Here is a 24,500-nt window from a genome sequence, read left to right as displayed (position 1 = left end):
TCGGGGCTGGAGGAACGGGGCACCCCTGCAATGCACCTCAGGCACCCCAAAACCACGGCCACGGGGGTCTCGGGGCTGGAGGAACGGGGCACCCCTGCAATGCACCCCTGCAATGCACCTCAGGCACCCCAAAACCACGGCCACGGGGGTCCCAGGGCTGGAGGAACAGGGCACCCCTGCAATGCACCCCTGCAATGCACCTCAGGCACCCCAAAACCACGGCCACGGGGGTCTCGGGGCTGGAGGAACGGGGCACCCCTGCAATGCACCTGCTTTGGGGGGTCCAGCCCCAACACAGAGGCCCTTGGGAATCCCCCGGACCTTGACCCCCACCCTGCACCCACCAGGCCAGGGCTCCCTGCCGTGTCCCTCACTCAGCCTGGCAGGATGGGCAGAGCACTGAGCCCACAGCAGCTCAGGGTGACCTGACCTAGTTCCCAGTAAACCCCAGTTTAAACAGATTTCCAGTCCAGGAGCAGCACAGCCCTTTTCCCCTCATCCCCATCCCTTCCTTCAACACCAAACCCCCGCCTCAGCCTGACAGCCCCTGCTACAGACACAACACAGGACCCACAGCATTCCTGGCATGCCTGGCCTACTTGGGAAAAGCTACAAAATCAGGGTCCATCAGGTTATTTCGGGGGTCTGGCTCTCATTTTTAAGATGGTGACAGTTTTCACGGTGATTGGTGAATTTATTGGCCCAACGTCACTTTGCCTGGTGGGAGCATGGGCCAAGTTATTCAGTGTGTGTTCCTGAGTTTCTCCAGAAAGGTGAAGTCCCTGCTGGGGACGGGAAACACGGAATTCATGGAAAAGGCACTCACAGGTGGAGCCACAGCTTTGGCAGCAGCAGGGGAGCAGCTCATCCTGCCCCAGTCACCAGCCCCAGCAGCAGCTCAGACCAGCAGTGTCCAGGGAAGCTCCAGGGCTGGGATGGTCTCCTCTGGCTGACCAAGAGGGAACAGGATATCCCAGGAGCCCTGGGGTACCCCACGCTGCCAGGGGTAAAAGGCACAGAGCCCACGGCAGCCCAGGGACTGCCCGGGACCAGTTTTTAATAAACCCCTGTGAGGAGAAAGGAGATTTGCAGCCCAGGGAACAGCATGGTCCTTTCCACCCCCAGCAGGAGCAGGATGTGTGGCATGGGGGCTGAGCAGCACCAGGGATCAATCAGAGTCCCCACGAGGGACCAGGGACAACGCTGATGGCACAGCCCCACAAACCCCGTGCTTCCTAAAGGGACACAAATGGCAAGGGCTGCTCCCACTCTGAGCCCCAGCCCAGCCCATCAGGCAGCGGATGGAGCCTCTCCACTCACCGGCCTCCCCTTCCTGGCCCCGGGAAGGCAGAGAACAGCGACCCTAGCCCTGCATGCTCCTGGGGAACACAGCAGCAGCAGCAGCACTGAGGGGCGGCCAGGAGAGGAGCTCACCCAGCATCACCCGAATCAGGGCTCCTTCCCAACAGAGAGATTCGGTCTCTCAGAGCCGAATCCCCGCGGCCAGGAGAGCCCCAGGGCTCCTCATCCTCATCCTTCGGGCTGCCCCACACCGCCGGGATGGGCACAGCTCAGCACACGGCGAGGGGAGGTCACACGGAGCTTCTAAAACCTCAGAGGTGCCGCACACAAAGAGCCGAGCTGGCACAAGGTAAATGAACTCGAACAAAAAGTGCGGCGCTGTTACAATTCTGTGTCACCTTCGGCTAAAAAAACGCTCCTACAGCTCTTCTCATCAGCGAACGGCCGCGGTAATTGTCAAAGGAAGCAAGGAAAGGTGACGGCGCCCGAGCGGGACAGCCCCCTGGCACCCACCCGACACCCCAGGCACGTCCACACCCCGCGGAGCCCGAGTCGGTCCCGTCTCTCACTGCCTCGTGCAGAGGGTCCCTGTGGTGACATCCCCCCGCAGCGGGGACAGCCCAACGCGCCCGCTGCCGCTCCAAATGCTTTTGTAAACCCGGCATCGCTAAACCCGGCACCGCTAAACCCGGCATCGCTTACCGGAGACGGCAGTGCCCGGGGTGCGGGCGAGGCCCCACGCAGGACACCCCATGGCCCGTCCGGCTCCCGCTCAGTCCCTGCGCGCCGCGGGCACCCAGGCGCCGGGGCGACGGCAATTCATATCCCCGCACGGTTAACGGCAGGCTCCGGGCCCGCGGAGCAGAACTCCCTGAGGTGCTGACTCATCTTCTTCCATGCCTGGAAAGCACCATATTTCATCCTTCCACGCCCACAGCGCACAACCGCCGTGCAGCGGCTCCTCGCGCAGCCCCGCACGCCCCGGTGCGCGCTCGGTGCCGCCGCACCCCCGGTAGCGCGGCTCGGGAGGGAGCGCGGGCCGGGCGGCACCGAGCTGCGAGCGGCACCGCGCGAGGGTCACAACCGGCCCGCCCCCCGGGAAAGCTTTTATTCTATTAGAATCAACTATTTTAGGACTACAGCGTGCCGGTGCTGCCGCCGCCTGCGCGGCCCGGCGGGGACCGGCGCTGGCTGCCCCAGCCGCAGGGCGCTTTGTCCCCAGGAGGGACCCCGGGCGGGGGACTCGGAGCCCGGCTGCTCGCAGCAGGAACCCCTCGCGGGGCCGGACCGGGGGGATCCCCCCGCGGGGCCGGCCGGGGAAGCCCCCTGCGCCGCCCGGGCAAACAAAGCCCCGGGCCGGGCCACCCCATTGTCCCCGCTCCGGCCGGGCAGCGGCCGCCCCCGCGCGGGAGGAAGAGGAGGGGTCGCACACAGACAATGCCTCCCCCCACCCCCCACGCCGGATCGCCCCGCCCCCTTCTCCCCATTGGCCGGCGGGGAATTTGGGGACCCCCCGCCCGCCCCTCCGCCGTATTGTGCCGGGGGGCGCGCGTGGATCTGGGGGGGTCGGAGCGCGCGCGGCCGCCGTCGGGGGCGCGCCCGGGGGCTCCCCTTGTGTGTGAGTGCGCGGGGGTGTGCGCGGGGCCATGGAGGAGCTGAGCAGCGTGGGAGAGCAGGTCTTCGCCGCCGAGTGCATCCTCAGCAAGCGGCTCCGCAAGGTGGGACCCGCGCCCCGCAGCCCCCGCTCTCCCGCACCCCCGCCGCCGCTAACGCCCCTCTCCCGTCTCTCTCCGCAGGGCAAGCTGGAGTACCTGGTCAAGTGGCGAGGCTGGTCCTCCAAGTGAGCGGGGCGGTGCGGGGCGCGGGGCGCGGAGCGGGGCCGCGCGGATCGCGGAACCACGCGGTGCGGAGCGGCTGCGGAGCGGGCCGCGGGTACCGCCCGCCCGGCCGCTTTTGTTTGGGTCGTGCCGCTCCTTTTGTTTACAAATAAGCGCGGCCGCGGCCGGGCCCTCCCCGCCACCGCGTGGGGCTCCGCTCCCCCCGCCCGGGCCGGTGCAGCCCCCCCGAGCCGCCGCACCCCCCCGGCCGTGGCGGCCCCGCGCCCGCTCTGCTGAAACCGGAGCTCCCCCGGGATGCGCGGGGCTCGCCTCGCCCCGCGGCGGCGTGGCCGCCCCTTCCCGATCTCCCTCCCCCGGCCCCTCTCCCCTGCCCGCCCCCCGGCTGTGCCGGCCCCCGGTACCGGCACGCCCCGGTCCGTGCCAGGCCCGGGTGGCCCCCGGGGAAGCCCCCGGTGCCGGAGCGGCCGGGGGGGGTCCGGCCCCTGTTCTCACCCGGTCCGTGTCCTCTGTTGCAGGCACAACAGCTGGGAGCCCGAGGAGAACATCCTGGACCCCCGGCTGCTCCTGGCTTTCCAAAAGAAGTGAGCAAACTCTAAATGTTTCTAAGCAAACTGTAAAGTCAATTAACTTCTAATTGGCTGCACGTGTGGTGGAAGCCGTTGGAAACAACAGCCCGGAGCTGGCGGGGCCCTTTGTGGCCAGGCCCTTTTGTTTGTCCCCGGAGTCACGGTCGGTCCAGGTCTACCTAGAACGGCTCTGCCCTGGCCAGGCAGACCCCGAGGGTTTGGGGCCTCTGGGTGCACCCGGGGAAGGGGGCAGAGCCTGGCACGGACCTGGGGCTCCCTGTCCCCATCCAGGGCTCAGGGACCTTGGCTGTGCTTGGGGGGCAGCCACAGACCCCTGGGGGGAGAAGGTGCCTGGGCTTGTGAGGCATTAAAGTGAACTTGTGGAGGGTGAAGCTCTGGGAGGGTGAGAGAAATAATATCTGGGAGAAATTTGTAGAGAATGTTTGGATTAGGAAGGATCTTAAAGCTCTTCCCAATACACCCAATCATTTCCACTATCCCAGGCTGCTCCAGGTCCTGTCCAGCCTGGCCTTAGACATTACCATGGATGGGGCAGCCACAGATTCTTTGGGCACCCTGTGCCAGGGCCTCACCACCCTCACAGGGAAGAATTTCTTCTTAATCCCCCATCTAACCCTGCCCTCAGTCAGCTGGCAGCCATCCCCTGTGTCCTGTCACTCCAGGCCCTTGTCCAAAGTCCCTCTCCAGCTCTCTTGGAGCCTCTTTAAGTACTGGGAGATGCTCTGAAGTCTCCCTAGAGCCTTCTCCAGGCTGACCCACCTGGATGGCAGAACAGGATGGTGTCTGTGCTCCTGCCTGGAGCCAGGCTGAGAACAGCAATGATTCCACAGCCCTGCACCCCGGAATCACTCACAGGACAGAGGGGTAGCCAGCCAGCCACGGCAGACACAGTGCTGCCAAATACTTTGACATAGTAATAATAAAAATCATTAAAGTTTATGATAGGATCCAATTATAACTGGTTTCTGGATCAATTTTTTTCAAGAATAGGATCTGGTGTTGAGTGCAGCCAGGATGGTGTTTAATCAGCTGGATGTGTTACATCTGAACACCATCCCATTTAAACAAACTAGGAACGAGTACAGTGACCTGAAACATCCCAGCCTGGGCCACCATGGCCAGAGCAGGAGGTGCAGGAGAGGTGGAAGGAGCCCAGCAAAGGAGGGGCTCACTGAGCTTCAGGGAGTGCCTTTGCCTCTCCCACACTCAGCATGGAAGCTGGGGCATAACCAAGGCAAACCTTAGCAGGGCTGGGGGCAGAGCCTTCCCTCTGCCTGATCCCCTTGTGCCAGAAAAACAGCAAATCTCACCCAGAGCAGGGAGAGGCACAGGTTTAGGGTGGGTAACCCCACACGGTCCATCAGTAACTGCTGGAAGCTGCGGGGATGTTGCTGGGCACACAGGGATGCTCTCTGGTCACCCCCTGGCTGCCTCAGTTTCCCCAGGTGATTTTTTCTTCCCCATGAGCATTGTCCTCAATCCTTGTTTCCTCCAGGGAGCACGAGAAGGAAGTGCAGAATCGGAAGAGGGGCAAGAGGCCCCGGGGCAGGCCCAGGAAGAACGTGGTGAGTCCCAGCAGGGGTGGGGCAGCCTCTGGGGGGCTCTGGCCTTGGAGGGCACCGGGGTTTGGGGGTGGCCTTGGGCACACAGCTCATCCCGTCAGCTGATGGATCCCTGAAGATCAGCTACACCAATAGAGAACCTGGGCATGTCTGAGGCCCTGGCCAGGCCACCCTAGAGGGTTTGTAGTGCCCACAACCATTCCTTGGTCATTGCTGGTAACTCTCCTTGTGTCTGTTGCTTTGCAGGAACCAGAGATGCCCGCAAAAACTAAGTCAAGTAGCTCCTCTTCCTCCACATCCTCCTCTTCCTCCTCCTCCGAGGAAGAGGATGAGAGTGATCTGGAAGCAAAGAGAGGTCCCCGCAGCAGAGAGACACACCCGGTGCCACAGAAGAAAGCTCAGATCCTGGTGGCCAAGCCCGACATGAAGGACGCTTCCAGGAAGAAGCGTGGCCGGAAGCCTCTTCCCCCAGAGCAGAAAGCAGCCCGAAGGACCATGAACCTGACAAAGGTGCTGAAAACGTCCCGGAAGGAGGCGGGGGGCAGCGCCAAGCTGGTGGGGAAGCTGCAGCCCCAGCACAGCACGCAGGGCTCGGGCCTGGCCATGCTGAAGGACCCCCCGGGCGCCCTGGCTGGGCTCAGCTCGGGGGGCTCCTCAGGGGAGAACCTGCCCAACGTGATGAAGAGTGGCTCGGCCAGCCCCAGCCAGGCCATCAGCTGGCAGAGCTCCATCGTGCACTACATGAACAGGATGTCCCAAAGCCAGGCTGCGGCCGAGAGCTCAGCTCTGGGCAGGCTGGCACTGAAGGCACAGGCAGCCAGTAAGGGCAGCTTAGGGCTGGACTTGAAAATGAGGAGCCAGAAGGGCTCTGGGGAGCTGGGGCTGAACGCGCAGGGACCCAAAACTGCAAAGGCTTCTGGCAGCAGCGCCGGAGGGGAGCAGAAGTCGGGGTTTGCTGCTGGAGGCCAGATGCTGCCCAACGGCAGCAAGACAGCATCGAGCTCATCGGGGGCCAGCAGCCAGGCAGCCTCCAGCCAGGAGCTGAACCTGCAGGCTCTGAACCTGCAGAGTGTCAGGAACGGGCCCAGCGGGAGCAGCGGCCCCCGGCACCTCTGCGGCTCCCTGGCCAAGGGCTCTGCCGGCAGCGCAGCCCCTGCGGGCGCCAAGGGCGCTGGCGGTGCCAAGGGGGGCACGGCAGGGGCCGGGCTGAATGCTGCCAGTGCCGCTGCGCTGCCAGGGGGGGACGGAGGCAAGAGCAAGAAGCAGACACAGCGGGCAGGGGACAGGGACTCGGCCAAAGGTGGCTCCGCTCCAGAGGGACACACGGCCACCGAGGGCCGCAAGGCCCCCGCGCTGTCCGAAGCCAGCACCGGCGAGGACACCAGCTCAGATTCGGACCGGGATTCGGCCTCCCTCCCCGGTGTGGCTCAGAACATGTCTGTGTCCATCCAGACCAGCCAGGACTGGAAACCCACGCGCAGCCTGATCGAGCACGTCTTTGTCACCGATGTCACCGCCAACCTGATCACAGTGACGGTCAAGGAGTCCCCCACCAGCGTCGGGTTTTTCAACCTGCGGCAATACTGAGCCCCGGAGCCTGAGAGGAGGGAGAGGGCCCTTCAGCCTCACCTTTGCCCAGCTCTTCCATCAGGTGTTTTTTCTTCCAGTGAACGCGGAGCCCTCGTGGGACCTGCTGGAACTCGTGTCTGGAAAGGCTGGACCAGTAACGCAGTGAAACCCGCTCCAAACTGCCAGCAGGTCCTGGATTTCCTCCCTAGCTCCTCTCCATCCTCTCTGGAGCCGTGCCCCATGTGGGGTGGTCGATGCCATGCTCTGGGAGCGGGGCACGGGTGCTGCTGGGGTGCCAGGCTGGCCAGTTTTGAGCCAGGCTTCGCTGCCTGCAGGTCTCAGCTTTGAAGCAGCGGATCCAAGGGCTGCAGCTCACTGACCACGGGGCTGTGGAGCTGCCACGGGACACTCTTACACCTGGGAGATTCTCTTCTGGGCTTCCTGTGGATGTGTCTGTGAGCCATGGGGAGCTGCACGTCAATCCAAATGAGGCAGCTGCTGCTCCCAGCCCTCGGGGCTGTGGGGGGCAGCTGCATTCGGGGGTTTTTCAGGGTACTCTCAGCCCAGCCACCCCCCTGGGCGAGGTCATTTCCAATGATGGGGAACCCCCAGCGGTTCTGTTGGGGTTTCCAGCTGATAGGGAAATATTGTTTACATTTTTTCTTAAGGAATTTTTTTTTTTTTTCATGAGGGAGGGAAATAACCCCGTTCTCAGATAGGTGAAGTCCTGGATGCCGCTAACAGAACAGGTGGCAGAGGTGCTTTTTTTTGGAGGGTGTTTCCTTTCTGCTGGAGGAAAGTCCTGCCTTGAGAGCCAGCAGGATCCACCAGCTTCTGTGCAGTGACTTGACTTCCAGAAGAACGTGAATTTCTGGGCAGCCCAGGGAACCCCCACACCCCTCCTCTGCCTCGTGCTGGCATTGCCAGCATCTCCACCTCCTGCTCAGCAGGTTCCAGGCACTCAGAGGGACTGAGCTGGGGAATATTTTATAAACCTTGCAGAACGTGTGAACCCTTCCAGCAGCAGGTGGGTTGGTGCTGGGACTGCCAGGACACCCAGGACTGCTGCTCCCTGGGTGAGACTCGCGCTGATCATCCATGGTTTTCTCCAGAATGCTCAGAAGCTGCTCAAGGCCACCTGCACAGGTGTCTGGAGTGATGGGAAGGGAGAGGAGAGGGACAGGGGCTAAGGCCAGTGGGTACCTCAGGCTGCTGTTCACCTGAGCACCTGAACAGCCATTCACCTGCCCCTGGCCATCCCAGCAGCTGGGGTGCTCCTTTGGGCTTCTAATGGCACCCACTAATGGCTTTTCCACTGCAGTGTTTTCCCTGCTGCAGATTTCTCCTAGAAGCCAAAATTAGCAGCAGTTCAGGCAGAGTTTAGTAGCATTCGAGGTCATTTTCGTTCTGTTGGTGCTGAGTCCTTTTCTCAGAGGCAATGAGCAGCTGGCAGCTGCCCCCTCCCTGCATGGTTCTGATGTCCCTCCACCTTACCAGCAGGTCACTGCTTGGGGGGCCCCCAGGTGACTGAGGTGGCACCAGGGCAGGCATTTCCCTTGCCCCAGGCAGGGACACTCACAGGAGTGCGGGTGCATGGACCAAACTGGGGGTGCAGGTGCTTGTGACCCCCTGAGGCAGCAGCCCCCCATGGTCACGGCTGCTGCCCCTGGCTGCCAGTGGGATCATTCTCAGGTGATGCCAAATGTCACAATCTGTGCAGTTTACCTTCTACTGTGACCTTGCCAAACGAGCCCCAGGGCGGCACTGGCCTGTGTCAGCCGCAGGCAGAGCCCCGGGCAGGGTGTGTGCTGTGCCAGGGGTGCCAGTGCTCTGGGAGAAGAACCAAGGGCTCTGGGAGCATGGGGTGACGCTCTCAGCCACACACCAAACGTTTGCTACCTGGTGTTTGTGAATCCAAACTGATAACAATGTGCCTTTGGACCGTCCTTATCTCAGCCTTGGCTGTGGCACCGGTCCCACCACAGGTTTGTGCCTATGCAAAGCAGGGTGGTCACAGGGTCTTGGGGACATGGTGACACCCGTGGGGACAGGTGTCCTGGTCCCCAGTGGGACACCAGCTGTGCAGAGCCCTGCTGAGCAATGCCCCAGAGGGGAAGCTGGCGGGCAGGGATGCTCCTGCCTGCACCAAGAGAATGTGTGGGTTGGTTTCTCCAAGGGGGGGAAAATTATCTGAAGATGCTCCAAGGAGGGGCCAGGCCCCAGAGGCAGGGCAGGGGCTGAGCTGGACAGCAGGTGAAGTGCTGGCTGCTCCCTCCAGAGCCGCTGGCCCAGCTCCCAGGGTGTCTCCCTGCAGGGCCTGGCTCCTGTCTGGCAAAGGGACACGTGTCCCCACAGCAGGCAGCCCCCTCCATCACCAGGGCATGTCCCCTCGAGCAGCACAGGACTCTGCTGTCACCACTTGCTATTGTGCCTTTTGCTCACCAGCTGGTTCAATGCCAAAGGTCTAACGATGGTGAAAATGATAATCCAGGATTTTTTTCTGGCCGTCTCGCTCTACGTTTCTTCCCCAGCCCCTTTCTCACTTGTTGTTCTGGGACCTTGGCTCTCCCATCAGCTGGGGGGCCTGAGTGCACGGTTCCCACTGGGGTTTGCTTCCCAAAGACACATCCTGTGATGAATTTACTGCAATCTTTGTGGACAGGGCTTGGAAGACCCCTGGTTGGTGCAGACCCTGGTTATATGCCATTAGGATTCAAGTTCTACCTTTTTTTATTCCTTTTTTTTTTGAGTTTGCTGCTATGGGTTGGCATGTTCAGCCGGGTGTCAGACAGGCAATTAAAGGTTTGTCACTTGTCATTTTCTAAGGGGTTTCCGATGTGGAAATCCTGCAGTATTTGTATAGTGAAAGGATATTTTCCCCAGGCGTAATCTGGTTAAGCATCCTTGTTGTTTTCCATTGGACTGGAAGAGGTGGCCGATTCAGCCATCATCCCGAGAAACTGAGTCTATTTTTATATATATATTTTGTACCAAAAAGAAAATCCCAGGAGTACACGGAGGGATGGAGATGGTTTAGGGGTTTGGTTTGTGTCGAGTTTCTGAGCTGTGTGTGATGGGCTCCAGAGCCAGGAGAAAGGTTTTACTGACAGAAATTTGAGATAGGTGAAAACAAACAATTGTTCTTGTAACTTGTGCCAGTCAGTGCTCTGATTTGTATGTTTTAATTAAAAAGAGAGCCAAATCGATCCTGTATGACACTTATAATTGCTTTAAACTGCAGCTGTTTGTTTGCTTTTATTTTCTGAGAACAAAAGTCGGGGATGTTATTGCCCTGTGAAAGCATGAGTGCTGTGGGAGCAGGACCAGCTCCCCACGCATCACCCGGTCCCTCCCAGCCCCTCACCCCTCTTCTTTGAGCAGTTTTCCAGTGTTCCTGGACACTAACGCTAGTGTAGCCCCCAGTTCTAGGCTGCTTTTAATTTATTTGCAGGAAAACACTAGGAAATGGTTACGTCGGGTGGGGGGTTTTGTATGACTTTTCCACACTTCTTTTCTAGCATATCAATAAATATTTTTTTAAACTTTTCAGCCTCGTGTGGTCACTGCTCCGGGAGTGCTCCGGTCACTGCTCCCGTGCCCCTCCGTCCCCCCCGGCACCGCCCGGGGCCGGCCCCTCTCTGCGGCTCCGTGTTCCCAGCCCGGGCTGCGGCGGGGCCCCGGGCTGGGGATGTGCGAGCCTGGGACCGGAGCGGGGAAACCGGAGCGGGGAAACCGCACCGCGTTTCCTGCGGGGCTCCGTGCCGGCCGCAGCCCCTCCCGGCCCCGGGGCTCCGCTGCGGCTGGAGCTGCCCCGAGAGCACCGTGAGCGGAGCTCAGGTGAGCGCCCGCACCTGCGGGACCGGGGCCAGGGACCGGGACCGGGGCAGGACGGGGCCAGGGCCGGGCCGGCCTGCGGAGGGCGCTGCGCGGCCGCGGAAGGGCGCGGGCGGCCCCGGGCGCTGCCGTCGGTGCCGCCGTCGGGCGGGAGCCGAGCCCCGCCGTGCGAGCGCCCCCGGGCCGGCCCCAGCCCCGGCCCCGGGCCCCGCGGCCCGTGTGAACGGGCCCCCCCGCCGGGCCGGCGGAGAAAGGCGCCATTGTGCGGCCCTTCCTCCCGCTCCTCCCGGCGCTGGCAGCTCCCGCGGCGCGGGGTCCGCGCCCCACCCGCCCGAGCAGAAAAAGGAGGTTAATGAGGACACGGCTTCAAAAAGCCACGAAGCCCCCCGCCCCCGCCCCCGCCCGGGCCGCGCTCGCACAAAGGCCGGGCCCGACGGGCAGGGGCCGCCGCCGCCCGAGCCGTCGGAAGGGCGGAGCGCCGCGGGCCGGGCCAGCGCCGGTACCGGCCCGGTTCCGGGAGGTGTCGTAGCGGCGGCCCCGGCGCCGTTCCTCGGACCGGAGCCGCTCGCAGCGGCCGCCGCCGCCCCCTCGGGGCACCGCGGGACCCCCGGGGGGGCGCCCAGACCGGCGACATCCGCGGAGCCTCCGCCTGCCCCCAGCCCCCCCGGGCTGCAGGGGCACCCACCCCGCCGGGACCCCCGCGCACCCCACGGCACCCCCGGGCACCCCAGGGCCACAAAGGGAAGCCAGACACGTTTCTATTTACAAAGTATATATTTAAACTGACATAAAAAGCAGGTCTCATATGGACATTCACGGCTGGCAGAAGACACGTAGTTAAGCTTCACTTCTGAGACTGAGATTTAGCCAAATCGGTTTTTTGTACAAGTCTTAGATTTAAATAATTCACACGCACGCGCCCGCACACACACACACGCAGGGTACACGTCTATGTACAGACACACGGATACACGCACAGGTACGGCTCGCTCCAGGTGTGCCGGACACACGGACACGGCGCTGGAGCTTCCAGCGGGGCAGGAGCGGCTCCGGGCTCTTTGCACAGGGAAGGATCCTCCGGCCCCTGCGGCGGCAGGAGCACAAACAGCTCAACCCCCTCCTCATCCTCCAACAACACCGTGTCAGCACCGGAACCAACGCATCGGCTCTTCGTACAAACCAAGTTAAAAATCTCAATTTTACAAAATATGTCTTAAAAAAAAAAAAAAAAAAGAAAAAGAAGAAAGGAAAAACAAACTGGGAACTGTCAGACACGATGGCTCCCTTTGCTCAGCCAATCCAGCATCCTGCCAGGCACCTCACGGCTCCCAAAAGAAGGATGGGGAAGGGAACCGGGCAAGGTGAAGCTGCCGAAGGGCCCTGCAGCAGAGACGGCCCTTGCCCAGCCCTTCCCTCAGCCCATGGATGCTCCCGGGGCCAGGGGCCTTCAGGAGCTCAGGGATGAGGGGTCCTGGCTCAGTCCCAGCCTCAGGCACTGCCGGGCTTGTGCTTCCCATCCCACTGCTCCCCCGAGCAAGGTGTGAGGAGGCCAGGGCCACCTGCTCCACCTCACCCAGCCACAGCCGGGCCAGGCTCCCTCCCTGAGCAGCGGTGACCGAGCTGGGAGAGCGGCAGAGCAGGGACACCCCCAGCCCCCCAACCAGCAGCCAAACTGCTGCAGCTCGCCCAGAGCCCCGAGAGCCTCCCTACCCCAGCCAGGGAGGGATCCCAGCTCCCGGCCCCGGATCCCAGCCCTGGGAGGGATCCCAGGGGCAAATCCAGCACCAAATCCATCCGAGGCAGCAGGGCTGCCCCGCACAGGAATATTTTGCCTCTTGGCTATTGTTTAACCAGCGTAAGGAAAGGGAAATGTTTATTGTCTCTGAATGCATAAAGGTGACCCTGGGATTCGTCAGGGATGTGGATATTACAAAACACTTTATCAAGAGTCTTCCAACAGTCTGAAGTAAACTGTGATTGGGAATAAAAATAATAATAATCCACTTTCTGTAGCAGAAAAAAGTAACTAAATATGGGCAGTGAGATGTTCCCTCCCCAACCTCTCTGGCATTTCAGGAATGTAAACAGAGGGGGGTTTTGTTGGGGTTTTTTGTTTTTAGTGGGTGGGGGAACAGAATCAAGCGACCAGACAAAATGAAAACAGATATACTCAGCTCAGTCCCATCTCCCACAACTGCTACGACAACTCTATTAAAGTGCATTTCAGTATCACCCCTCAGGAGCCTTACACACACAAACTCCTCTCCTCCGCAAGAAAAGGGAATTCAAGTTAATACTCCAACACTTTTAGCCTTTTTATGGATTTCTGCTTTTCCCCGCCCCGACTTTGTAGCAACATGACTTTTTTTGTTAGACTGGAAACACCCCATCCCCAACAACACTGTGAATTCAAGTGCTCACGTCAACTGTCAAGGGCAACAGTCCTGGACACAGCACACTTGATTGTACAAGCAACACCTTAAATCACAATCAAGAAATCCGGGCACTCGGCCCTGTGAGGGAGCAACACGTCCCCCTCCACCATCCATAGCATCATATGAAAAATAATAGTTAAAAAAACCCAGCACATACTTAGCTATGAACACTGTTATGTACACCGGCTCCTGCGGCAGATGCGTGAACTCGTTAGTTCTCAGTTTTATTGTCCTTTCTAGGAGCAACTGAGCAGTCACTGTTGTCTCCATTTAAATAAAACAACTCAGAGTTGAAATATATATATATAGATATATATATAAGCATTTTTTCTTAAATAACATATTTACATCTAATAGAAAATATAACTCTAGAGATAATCTTTCCAACGAAATGTAAGACGTGAAAAAAAACCAAAACAAAAGAATGAGTTAATGAATTTAGGACAGTTTCTAAATTCTCTCCAGGACCAAAAACAAAAGAAAAAAAATTTAAAAGAAAAAAAAAAAAAAAAAAGGAGCATAAAAAAAAAAGAAAAAAAAGAGAGGCCCACCAAGCTCTACCAAGCTTTTGTCTGGATCTGACTGAAGAAAACCCCAGCACCACTTCCACCAAACTCATCGCTTCTCCTTAAAGAATCCTTGGTCCGTGCTGCTCTCCTTGATGGTGACGGTCAAAAAGTTAGAGGTCACATCAGTTACCACCACCTTCTCCAGGTTGTTGAGAGAGGGGCTCCAGGACTCCTCCTCGGGGTCCCCCAGGATCCTGGAGACGGGGATCCTGGCGATGAGCGAGGGCCGCCCCGCCGGGCCCCCCACGCCGTCGCGGTACAGGCCGCCCACGGCCCCCGGGCCCACGGCGCCGTGCAGGAGCTTGGGCCCGCCGGGGTCCAGCCCCCCCTGCCCCTTGGGGTCCAGGAAGTCCGCCCGGTGCTTGGCCAGGCGCGGGGGGAAGGCCTCGGGGCCCGGCTCGGCGCGGGTGGGGCCGGGCAGGGCGCCGGGCAGGTCGGGCTCCTGCCGCCGGGCCAGCTGGATCACGCTGTGTCCCGAGCCAAACTTGGCTGCCCCCGCCGCCTCCTCCATCTTCCTGGCCTTCAGGTAGTCCCCCACCTTGTCCCCCGGCTCCCCCAGTTTCCTCTTGGAGGCGTCCAGAGTCTCTGCAAGGTCCTTGTAAAGCTCCTTCCTGGGCTTCGGGCCTCTCTTTTTGGGGGTCTCCCCGGGCTTCTCCTCCACGCGGATCACCCGCTCCCGGATGCCGTCTGCCTTGGGGGTGCTGCTGCTGGAGCTGCCCTGGGGGGCCAGGGCTATGTTTCTCAGTCCTTCCCTAGCCCGGGACGTGGAGCCCAGCTCCTGGGGGGACCTGCCGGGATACGGCACCCGGATCCCCCTGGAAGAGTCGCTGCGGAATTCATAGGTTTTGGCTTTGGCTTTTGCCTGGGCCTGCAAAGAAGATAAATCACCCGGTGACTTTATTATCCTGCCATCCGGCTGTGTAATTGCAACTTACAAGAGGCCACCTTTGAGGGGAGCATCCTCCGAGGGGGCCGCACCGGGACCCCTGCCCTGGCCCGGAGCCCTGGCGTGTGGGCTCTGGCCTCCTTACCTTTAGCAGGAAGGTTTTGGGCTTGGGGCCTCGCTTTTTGGGCCCGTAAAGCTCCATTTCTCGCTCCCTAGAGGTGTTAAAAGAACCAAAGCTTCAATTCAGCATAGCTACAAGACAGCAACATATTTACAAGCGCAACTGCTACAGCTAGTAAAGGCCTTGTACCTCTCCTCGAAGGCTGCGAGCAGCCGGGCATCCAGGATGTTCTCCTCGGGTTCCCAAGTGCTGTACCTGGGGGCAAGGCGGGACGGAGAGAGGGAACAGAATAAGGAGCCAGGAGGGAGGAAGACAAATGAAATAAAAAAACCAGGGGCATAAAGGTTCTGGTTCTGGCACAAAGGGAGAGCAGGGGGTGCAGCCAGCATCCCCCCCAGCCCCTGCTGCAGCCCCCCGAGGCCCCACGGGCCACTTACTTCTGCGACCAGCCCTTCCATTTGACCAGATATTCCATGCGGCCCTGCGGATGGGAAGCGAGGGAAATAAATATGCGTGGAGCGAAACCCGCGACAAACCCGCGACAAACCCGCGACAAACCGCCCCGCAACAAAGGTCCCCCCGCAACGCCCCGGGCAGGGAGCGGAGCACGGCGCGGGGTGTGGGGGGGGGAGATGCAACAATGAAAAATAACGCGGATTTCATACACACACACACACGCACACACGCACCCCCCCCCGGGCGCGGGTTTAACGCCGCCCCCCCCCCCAAAGGCGCGGAGGGAGGGCGGGAGCGGCGGAGCGGAGCCCGCCCCGCGGCGGGGGGAGGCAGAGCCGCCCCCAGCGGGCCGGGGCGCGGGGCGGCGGGGGCGCGGCGGGGCCCGCCGGGGGGGCACCTACTTTGCGGATGCGGCGCTTGAGCAGGGCCTCGGCCGCGAAGACGCGCTCCCCGACGGCCGAGAGCTCCATGTTTACGCGGCCGCTCGCAGCGCAGGGGCGGCCCCGGCGCAGCCCAGACCATAATACTCCGCCCGCTGACGTCACCGCGCCCCCCCCCCGCGCGGTGGAATATTCCGCCCGCGCCGCATTGGCCCCGCCGCGCCCCGCCCCACGACGTGCGCCGCGTCCCGATGGGCCGGGGCGGGGCCTAGGGGCACGCCCACCACCACGCCCACCGGGACACGCCCACACACACCGGGACACGCCCCGCTCGGGGGGACGGCCCCGGGAGGGCGGGAGGGGGCGCGGGGCACAAAGGGGGTGCGCGGAGCGGGGACGGAGCGCCACGGGGTCCGCGGAACCGGGAACGGGGCGGGGGGTTCGGCGGCGGCCGGACGGTGCGGAATGGGGGGTTCCGCCGCGGAACGGGCCTGGCCCGCCTACCGGTGGTCGGACAAAGAGAGCGGTGTCAGGGGTGGGAGCGATCCCGCGCGAACCGCCCGTCCCGGTACCGGGGGGGATCGCGGTGCCGCGGAGCCGTCCACGGACAGGCGCGGTCGCGCGTGCCGCTCGCCGCCGCCGCCGCTGCGGGAACGCGAATCCTTCCCGGCGACGCGGACACGGCCAGCAGAATGGGGCACCGCGGCCGCCGGTTTCGTTGTGCCGGCAGCCCCCGGCTGCGGTCCCGGGGGGGAGGAGAGGTGACCCGGGGCCAGCGGGGCGGCCCCACGCGGGATTTGGTCCATCTCCCGCGTTATCTCTTAGCAAACCGGCGTAGGAACGGGGCTGCGCCGCGAGGCTGCCAGCCGGTACCGGGGAGGCTGCCAGCCGGTACCCCCGCCGGCTCCCCGCTCCGGCTCTGCCTCTCGCCCCGCGGCACGGCGTCGGGAGACAGCACCTTCTCCCCGAGGCGGCCACGGAAGAACGAGACACGCGTGAGTCGCGGGAAACCGGAGCAGCCTCTGGGAGACAGGAGGTCCCACGCGACCGGTTCTCGCAAGTGGGCAGGGACCGAACCCGCCCCCCGCGCTGTGGGTGTGAGGCTCCGGGAGGACCGGGCAGCCCTTCAGCCCGGTCCCGCGGAGTGAAGCCGTTCCCGTGTCCGTGGGCAGCGCCGCCGCTGGGAGCTGCCCCGAGAGTGGGATGCGCGTGGGCTCCTGCGGCGCCGTTCACGATAGACGAGAGCAGACGAAGCCTCTCGTGGGTCTTTCCCTGCTGTCTCCCCTGCGCTGAGGAGCTCGAAGCCGATGAGCAGCGGGCCTGGGGCGGCCGCCACGCTCACGCGTGGGAAACCCACGGCGGGAACGGCCGCGGGGATCCGGCTGCGCCTGCCCTCCGGTGAATGAGAGGGCACCCCCAGAGCCGCGCGGGCCTGGGGCTGGGGCTACGAGACCCTTCCCCTTCCCCGGCTGGGAAAGCCGCCCGGGGGGCGCGGGGACCAGAGGGCACCGGCGTTGCTCCCACCCCGAGCCGCGTTGTTTCCCGGGGATCCTGCCTGCCGCCGTGTCACCGGGGCGGGGACGGACCTCCAACGGCGGACACGACTGGGGCTTCGGGACCCCGCGGGGAGCGCCGACAGCTGGACCCGCACGGCCCCATGCGGGACGCGGGGCTCGTGTGTCGGGTCTCCGTGGGCAGATCCCTCCTCCCGCCGCCCCCGGCCGAAGTGAAACCGCGGTAGGAGGCGGAAGATTCCCGCTCCGCGGCTCCCGTGTACTCCCATACCATGCCTGAACCCCCGCGGCCACGGGAGCCGTGGCGACACGCGAGTTCTGCGCGGCGTGGCCGGGCCGGGGGGGAGCGCAACCTCCGCGGGCTCCCGGCTCCCGGCGAGCTGCGTCCCGGGAAGTTTTTCGTTAATGTCGAATTAATCGTTGTTAATTAAGGCTGGTCGCGGGGCGACTCGTGAATTGGCGTGGACGCGGCTCACTGGACCCCATTCCTGGGAAGGTGCTTCGTAGAGGACAGAGCCGGCGGCACCGGGAGCACGGCCCGGCGGGGGAAGCGAGGCTGCGGGTCGGGAGCTGATCGTGTCCCCCCGACACGACGGGCGCTGTCGCAGCGGCGCCCATTCCCGTGGCCGTGGGGCTGCCGCAGCCCCGAGCAAGTCGGTGTCTGCCCGGCACCTTGGCTGTCGGTGTCCTCGCTGCACGTTGGAACCGCGCATCCGAGGCCGTGCCGCCCGGTACCGGCACCACACGCGAGCCCTGAGGGGCCGCGTAGCTCCCGCCCGAGCAGCTGCCTTTGCCCCGCCGCCTGCGCGGAGCTCCGCGGAGGAGCCCCGCGGCCACGCGTAGGGGCGCAGAGAGGAGAGGCCGAGGTTCAGATTCCGGCTGCCTCCCACGGCGGCATCAGCGAAGAAACAACTCCATCCTCGCGCCGGAACCCACGCGGAACCCGCGCGGGGCCGGAGCCGCGCCCCGGTTGAGATGCGGGGGGGGGGAGGCAGAAGGGGAGATGCAAACGAGAACGGAGCGGGGAAAGCAGCGCGGAGCCACCGCCGCCACGGGGGAGCCGCCCGAAGCCCCCGCGCGTGGCTGAGCCGGGCCGGGGCTGCGGCCACTCGTGGGGGTCTCGGCCCGGAAGGTGAAGTGGGACAGAGCCGCTCCGGCCGTGCGGGACGCGGCAGCGGCGGGCGGGACGGTACCCGGGCAGTTCCCACCGCTATCGAAGGGTGTCCGGAGACCTCCGCGCCCGGAGCCGGCGGCACTTCGGGGACCCCTCCCGCACAACCGGGCCACTGGGAGCAGGAGCTGAGCCGGGGCACGGGCAGCCTTCCACGCTCCCAGGGTCAACGGCAGGAGCTGCCTGGGCGCCCCACGGGCTCTGGGCCGGGTGGGACCGCTCATCCCTGCGGCTCCCGTTACCCACACCGGCCCGGGGCCCCGTTCTGGGATCCCGGGGCTCGGACCCGTCAAGGGGACAGCTCCGGACCGGCGAGAGCGTGTGCTGCCGCGGCAAACCCCGTGTCCGCCCATTTGACCCCAAACCATCCTCTCGGCCGCGGGGTCTACGCTCCTCCAGCCGCACTCGCGCGATGAACTCCTCGGGACTCAGAGGGCTGCTGGGGAGCAGAGCGCCCGGCTCCCCCCTCGCTTCTCTCTCTGCGGAGGACACCACGGCAGCGAGTTTTGCAACGAAACCGGGGGTCTGGAGCCCCTCTCGGGGTCGCGCGTGGCGGTGGCGGGGCGAGCGCGCGTGTCCGAGTGCGGCTGAGCCGGGAGAACGGGGCAGCGGGACGGACCTGGCTCCAACCCAACCGCCGGCACCATGGATCCCGCATCGCAGCGGGGCAGTTCCCCGCCACTCCCATGTGCTCTGCTGGCCGTGCTTCAGAAGCTGCTCCGTCCCGCGGCCACCCGCGTTGAGGACGACAGGATCCATCACAGCCCCCAGCCCGACCCGGCCCGGTTCCCCGCGTGGCCGAGGATGCCGCTGTCCCTCAGAGACCCCTTCATGCCACGGTCGCGTCCCAGCGTGTCCCAATCTCCTGGGCGACCCGAGCACGGCCCCCACTCCAGGACCGCAGAGAGGACTGGGGAAGAGCAAGTGGCCCCCGGCAGAAGCCCAAAGCTTGCCCGCCCCCGAAGGGATCCCCCGACCGGGCTGGCCCTGGGGTCCCGGGAGAGGCATCCTGCAGCCCGGGCACCGCCGCGCAGGGCAGAGCACGCCCCGGAGCCACTTTCCACGCGAGCTCCCTGCTTGAGTGGGCGCTCCGCTGCACACTCGGAGAGACCAGCCCCGGATTCCCCGTCAGCCCAGCCGCCTGGTTCGGCTGCGGGTTTCTCCCGGTTCGGTTCCGTGCCCGAGCCGTGCAGGAAAACTTCTCTGCCCCGGTAGCTGAATGGAGCCGGGAGCAGCATCGGCACTTGGCCGCCCCACGGACCGGTACCGGGCTGTGCCGACGGGGGGCGAGGACCCGGGACCCCTTGGCACCGCCGGCACCACCGGCTCACGGTCCTGTCCGAGACTGGGGGCTCAGCCCGGCCCCCGAGACGCCGCCTTTTCGTTTCCGAGCAGCTCGGGGACAACTGAGGAGGCAGCGACCGGCTCCGACCTGCGGCACCGGTACCGCGCAGTGCCGCCGGGGCTGCTGCCGGGCAGCGCGGGGGTACCCGCTCCGAGGAGGGGACATCTCGGGTGTGCCCATGCAGCGGCGACGCCGACGGTCCATAAGACCCCAGAAATTCCCGTGCAAGTTTTCGTGTCGAGTGTTTGACATCGAATTCATGACGGGGCAGGGCTTCCCCGGCGGCCCCAGAGGCGACGTGGCGGCGAGAGGCACCGTGCCCCCCCGGACACGGCTCGGGTCCGGCCGACGCCTGGCAGGGCACCGGCTACGGTTGCTGCCCTTTCTCAGGGGACCGAAGGGGGCTGGCGGAGCCCTGGAGGGATCTCGGCGTGGACGGACACAGAGGGAGCGAGAGGATCCCGCCTTCGGGGACTCTACCGATCACCTGGGCAGAGGAACTTCTCGCTGCCCGTTCGATCGTTATTGCCCGGTTACGGAGGCTTCGGCCGGTCAGCGAAACGACCGCCCCGAGGAGATGCAGCTCAGCGCCCGTCCCGCTCGCGTCCCGCCGCCGCTGCGGGACCGAGCCGCACATTCTCCCCGGGGCAGTCGGTACCGAGGACCGTGGCGGCCAAGCCCCTCTGATGCTCGCGGCCCCGTCCGGGAAGCGGCGGGCGCAGCCCGGCCTCGTACCGACGGCGCCGCTCGGAAACGCTGCACTTCCCGGCGCGTCCCCGCCGGCCCGGTGAATTCCAGGTGCTTTCCATAGGTGGCACCGTCCTCCTGGAAATGGCGGCCGCCGCCTCCGCGCAACCGGCGGCGTTCCTGCCACCCCAGGGGGGCACTGCCGCCGCCTCCGCCGCGGGCCGCCCCCCGCACAGCCGGTTCAGCAGGGCGGAGCGCCCGCAGGAGCCCCCGGGAGCTGTGCCAAGCCCCGGGCAAAGCGCGGGGCTTTTTCCCTCTGCGGTGCCCACGGCGGAGAGAAGCCGCCGTTCTTTCCAGAAGCACAGACCCACGAAGGCTGGGGATTCTCCCCCATCGGCCGAGCCCACGCGTGTCCCGCAGCCACCGGTTCTTGGGGGCGGCGTGCCCTGAGCCCCCGCTCCGGCCAGAGCGAACGGCGGGATCCCCGCGGGGAGCGCCCACGGAGCGCCCCGACGGCAAAGCGCCCGCTCCCGGTTCTGCGGGCGTGCCGGCACATACCGGAGCCCCTCGCCGCCCCCGGCGCGACGGTTCCGCGGGTCGCCTCGAACCGCCCGGGGGGGAAAGTGCCGCTCCCGGGGGCGGCGGGCCGGGGGGCGTCGTTTATCGCCCGCTCCAGGCTCCGAGCGCTCCGCACAAAAGATCTTTTGTTCCCGGGGGTTCTGAATTTGCTCATTATTTGTAGGAACATAAACACGAGCTGTTTGCGGATGGGGAGAGAGAGGAACCGGCTCGAATACAGCGTGGGGCGAGGAAACGGGAATGTTCCGGGGTATTCCTGCACCCCGTCTAGTCGGCGCGTCTCCGTGCCGCCGGCTGCTGACCGTGCAAGGACGGCAGAAGGACGGAACGGATCTGTCCCTGCAGCGGCCAAGGGAGTGTCACGCGTGGGCAGCGGCCACGCGAGGGCCCCCCCAGGGCGGGACAGAACGCGGAGGGCGGTCCAGCGGCTCCGGTGGCCACGGCCCCTCCGCGGGGGGAACCGGGCTGGGATGTGACAAATGAGACAAATCGAGCCGCCCGGGGCTGCCGCTACCCCCGTCTTTCACCCAGTCCAGCTCTGTCCCGGCTCCGTCCCCGCCCGTTCCCACCGCCGTCGCCCGCTCGCGCGCAGCCCCGCGACTCCGCTTTTAACAAAAGCAATTAGAGGTGAAGGGCTGCTCATTTGCATTCTGCTTAATGACCGGCGGCGGCTTCCCCGGGGCGGGCGGGGTCCGGCGGCAGCGGCGGGCCCGGGCCCGGTGGGGCGGGGGGCGCGGCCCGGCCCCGCCCGCGCCGAGGCCCCGCCCCCGGCCCCGCCCCCCGGCCCAAGGTAGGTGCTGTATTTAGGATCATGCCCTTATATGGTGATGCGCGCGGCGCCCCGCGGACGGCGCGCACCATATAAGGAAGCGGTGCCGGGGCCCGGGTGAGCTGGTGAGCGCTGATTGGCCCGCCCGTATCGCAGCAACGGCGCGGGGGGGGGAGCGGCCCCGCGCCCCCCCCGCCCCGGCCGGGACCCCCGCGGGCACCGAGCGGGGACGCCCCGATCCCACGGGACACTCCCGGCGGGACCCCCCGACCGTGCGACCCCCACCCCGCCCGGTGCCGCTGCCGCCGGCTGCCCCTTCCCGCCCCGGGGCTCCCGACCCGCCATCTCGCCACGGCTCTCCCGTGGACACCGACGGCACTTGGGAGGCCACGGCGCTCCCGAAGTGCGGCGGGACCACCGGTCCTCTGTCTCCGCAACGCGGGGCACGGAGGAAGCCGACCGTGCCTGCCCCATTGGCGGCAGAGCACCCGGAGGGACCGCGGGCTAAGACAGCCGGCGGGACGGGGCGGTCCCGTTGCTCCGCGGAGCGGGACCGTGCGTGGGCGAGGGGGGAACGGGCCCCGGCGCTGCACGGGCTGGGGTGACCCCGATCTGAGGCACAAAAATCGGGGCACTTTGCGGACGAGGGCGGCCGGGGGGGCAACGCTGTGCGAAGCATCCACAGAAGGCAGCGGCGCCCTTTATACCGCGCCCGCGGGCGCCACCCGTGATGCGCCCCCACGGCAGCGAAGCGCCCTCAGTGTCCACCCGCCACGGTGCGGACCGGCCGCGGGGGAAGCTTCTCCCGCTCTCCGGTGGGGAAAGAACCGCCCCATCTCGGCTCCCACGGTGCCGTTTTCGGAGCATCCCCTCACCCCACAGACACCCGCGGAAACCACCGGCGGGGAGGGAACTCCGGCAGCGCAGGCGACAGCCGCGCACCCACGCGTGTCCGCTCTTGCCCTGCGGGCAGGCTCCGGGGAGCCGCCGCCGTGACGGGCGGGGGGCGGCGACACGGTGCGGCGACACCGGGTCGAGTTTTCGTTGCGGCTTCGCCGCGGAGCCGATGCGTGGCCAAGTCGTGGCCGCACGGTACCGCGTGCCCGCGGCCCGATTATTTTTCTCTATTTTATTTTTATTTTATTTTAAACCGAAAGCAAAACCGGGCGCGGCGAGAGCGGCTGCGGGGCTGGTGCTCCTCCGGCGTGTCGGGCAGCGGGGGGTGACCGGCCGCCCTTCCGCCGCGCCCCCCGGGGCTCGGAGCCGCCGCTGCTTCGGCGGGCCCCGGGCGGGGGCTGCGGGCACGTGCACGGCGGTACGGGCCGGGCGCGCTCGGGGCGAGCTGCCCCGCTCCCCCGGCGCGCCGCATCTGAGGCCACACACCGGGCACCGTGGGCTCTGCTCCGGTCCCGCCGCCCCGCGGAACCTCCGACCGTGCCCCGCGCCGCCTGCCCGGGGCTCCCCGGAGCGGGGGGGGGCGACGGCTGCGCCGCTTCCTCGCCGTCCCCCCCACCATGGCAGGATTCAGCGGGCTCCGCCGAGCAGCCATTTTCTGCAGCTGCTTCTCCACCAGAGCTCAGGCGGGCGGCGGGACCGGGCGGCGGCACAGCCCCGGGGACCCCCGCCCCGCTGCCCTCCGCCGGGACGGGCGCCCCGAGCCCGGGCGGGCGGGGCGGGGGTGGCCGGGCTCCGCCGCAGGGCTCGCCGTGACAATCCCACCCTTTCCCCGCCATTTTGTTACCGTGCTGGCGTTTTCCCAAAGCAGACACAGAGCGGGAGCCTTGGGAACGGGCCCCCGTTGTGCCGGGGCGGACGCCCCCCGCGACCCCTGTCCCCGTTCCCTCCCGCCCCCGCCGCGCCGCACCTGGCAGCGGGGCCGGTCCCGGGACGCGCGGCCACCGCCGGTACCGTCCCACCGGGATCGCCTCGCTGCCCTTCGCGCCCGCGGCACCCGAGGGTCGCGACTGCCTCGGTCCATGCAGGACCCTGTGACACGGGGCTGGCACCGAGTCCCGGGCCGCCGGCCCCAGGAGGAGGATGCCCTTCCCGGCTCCCCTTCCCGATGGAGCGGGGACGCGGGGCTGGTCACCGCCTTCTGCCCACCCCACGGGCAGCGCCCGTGCCCTCACGGCCGAGGGGACAGTCCCATCGGGGAGGGTCCGTCGCGGGGCCGTGCCGCCCGGCACAGCACCCTTCAGCCTTGCCCGGGCTCGGTGCCGGTCCCGGCTCCCCGCGGGACCAGCCCAGGCTCCCTCGCGGGAAACCCGTGGGGACGGTGCTCGGCCCACGCGAGCCCGGGCACCCCGTCGGGGCTTACGGCATGGCCAGACGGCCGGGGAGGGTGGCGGGGGAACGGGGGGAGGTGGCCGGGACGAACCGCGGGACAGCGCTGGCGGCGCGGGGCCGGGCGGGCGGGACAGCGAATGCCCCGACGGGGGCGGCCGGTCCCTCCACCCGCGCGGGGCTGATGAGCGCCGGGTTGACACCAACCACGGAACCCCGCCGGTGGGTGCACGTCCCCGTCCCACGGCTGCGCTCCCGGCTCGGGGAGGCATTCCCGGCTCGGGATGTGGCACTTGGCGGGGGACCCCGGCGCGGCGGCGACGGATGCCCCGCGCGAGTGGGAGCGGAGCGCGGCGGGGCCGGTGCGTGCCCCGGGCTGGGCCTCCGGAGCCGAGCGGCGGCGGAGGGCGGAGAAGGAGCGGGGAAGGAGGGGGCTCCTGCAGTGCTGCAATGCAGCGCCGCGCCGAGCCCGCCGGCCCGGCCGCGCTCCGCCGCCCGTCACTGCGGCAATGCGGATGGAAGCCCCGCCCGGGCTGGGCCGAACCGGTCCGGCCATCCCCTGCCTGCTCGGGCCGCACCCCGCCCCAGACGCGCCGGGCTGCCGCTCTCCCCC

General features: G+C 65.7%; 3 protein-coding genes across 6 annotated transcripts in view; 1 reads left to right on the top strand and 2 right to left on the bottom strand.

Moving 5' to 3' along the window:
- RBFOX3 (RNA binding fox-1 homolog 3) overlaps positions 1–2,249 on the bottom strand; it is a 141,538-nt gene extending 139,289 nt beyond the window's left edge. For all 3 annotated transcript variants that reach the window (XM_077188491.1, XM_077188476.1, XM_077188483.1), the window contains exon 1: positions 2,005–2,249. The gene's annotated coding sequence lies outside the window, so the exon portion shown is untranslated. The remainder of the gene's footprint in view (positions 1–2,004) is intronic.
- A 555-nt stretch (positions 2,250–2,804) lies between these two features.
- On the top strand, positions 2,805–10,404 carry CBX2 (chromobox 2). The gene is made up of 5 exons (XM_054645354.2): positions 2,805–3,020; positions 3,099–3,142; positions 3,656–3,721; positions 5,223–5,292; positions 5,536–10,404. Exons 1-5 carry the CDS (start codon positions 2,949–2,951, stop codon positions 6,874–6,876), a joined length of 1,593 nt encoding a protein of 530 aa, XP_054501329.2. The 5' UTR covers positions 2,805–2,948; the 3' UTR covers positions 6,877–10,404.
- A 2,128-nt stretch (positions 10,405–12,532) lies between these two features.
- On the bottom strand, positions 12,533–15,693 carry CBX8 (chromobox 8). 2 transcript variants are annotated; one of them, XM_054645203.2, is made up of 5 exons: positions 15,561–15,693; positions 15,141–15,184; positions 14,893–14,958; positions 14,728–14,818; positions 12,533–14,564 (listed from the first exon to the last, which is right to left on the bottom strand). In XM_054645203.2, exons 1-5 carry the CDS (start codon positions 15,627–15,629, stop codon positions 13,743–13,745), a joined length of 1,092 nt encoding a protein of 363 aa, XP_054501178.1. In that variant the 5' UTR covers positions 15,630–15,693; the 3' UTR covers positions 12,533–13,742. The 2 variants fall into 2 exon arrangements, with proteins under 2 accessions (XP_054501178.1, XP_054501179.1); XM_054645204.2 differs by having other exon boundaries at positions 14,728–14,794.
- Positions 15,694–24,500: the final 8,807 nt, after the last annotated feature.

The sequence above is a fragment of the Agelaius phoeniceus genome, chromosome 19, assembly GCF_051311805.1.
Source record: "Agelaius phoeniceus isolate bAgePho1 chromosome 19, bAgePho1.hap1, whole genome shotgun sequence".
Classification (NCBI taxonomy): domain Eukaryota; kingdom Metazoa; phylum Chordata; class Aves; order Passeriformes; family Icteridae; genus Agelaius; species Agelaius phoeniceus.
The sequence above is the reverse complement of the archived record's forward strand: the minus strand, read 5'-3'. Positions and strand labels throughout refer to the sequence as shown.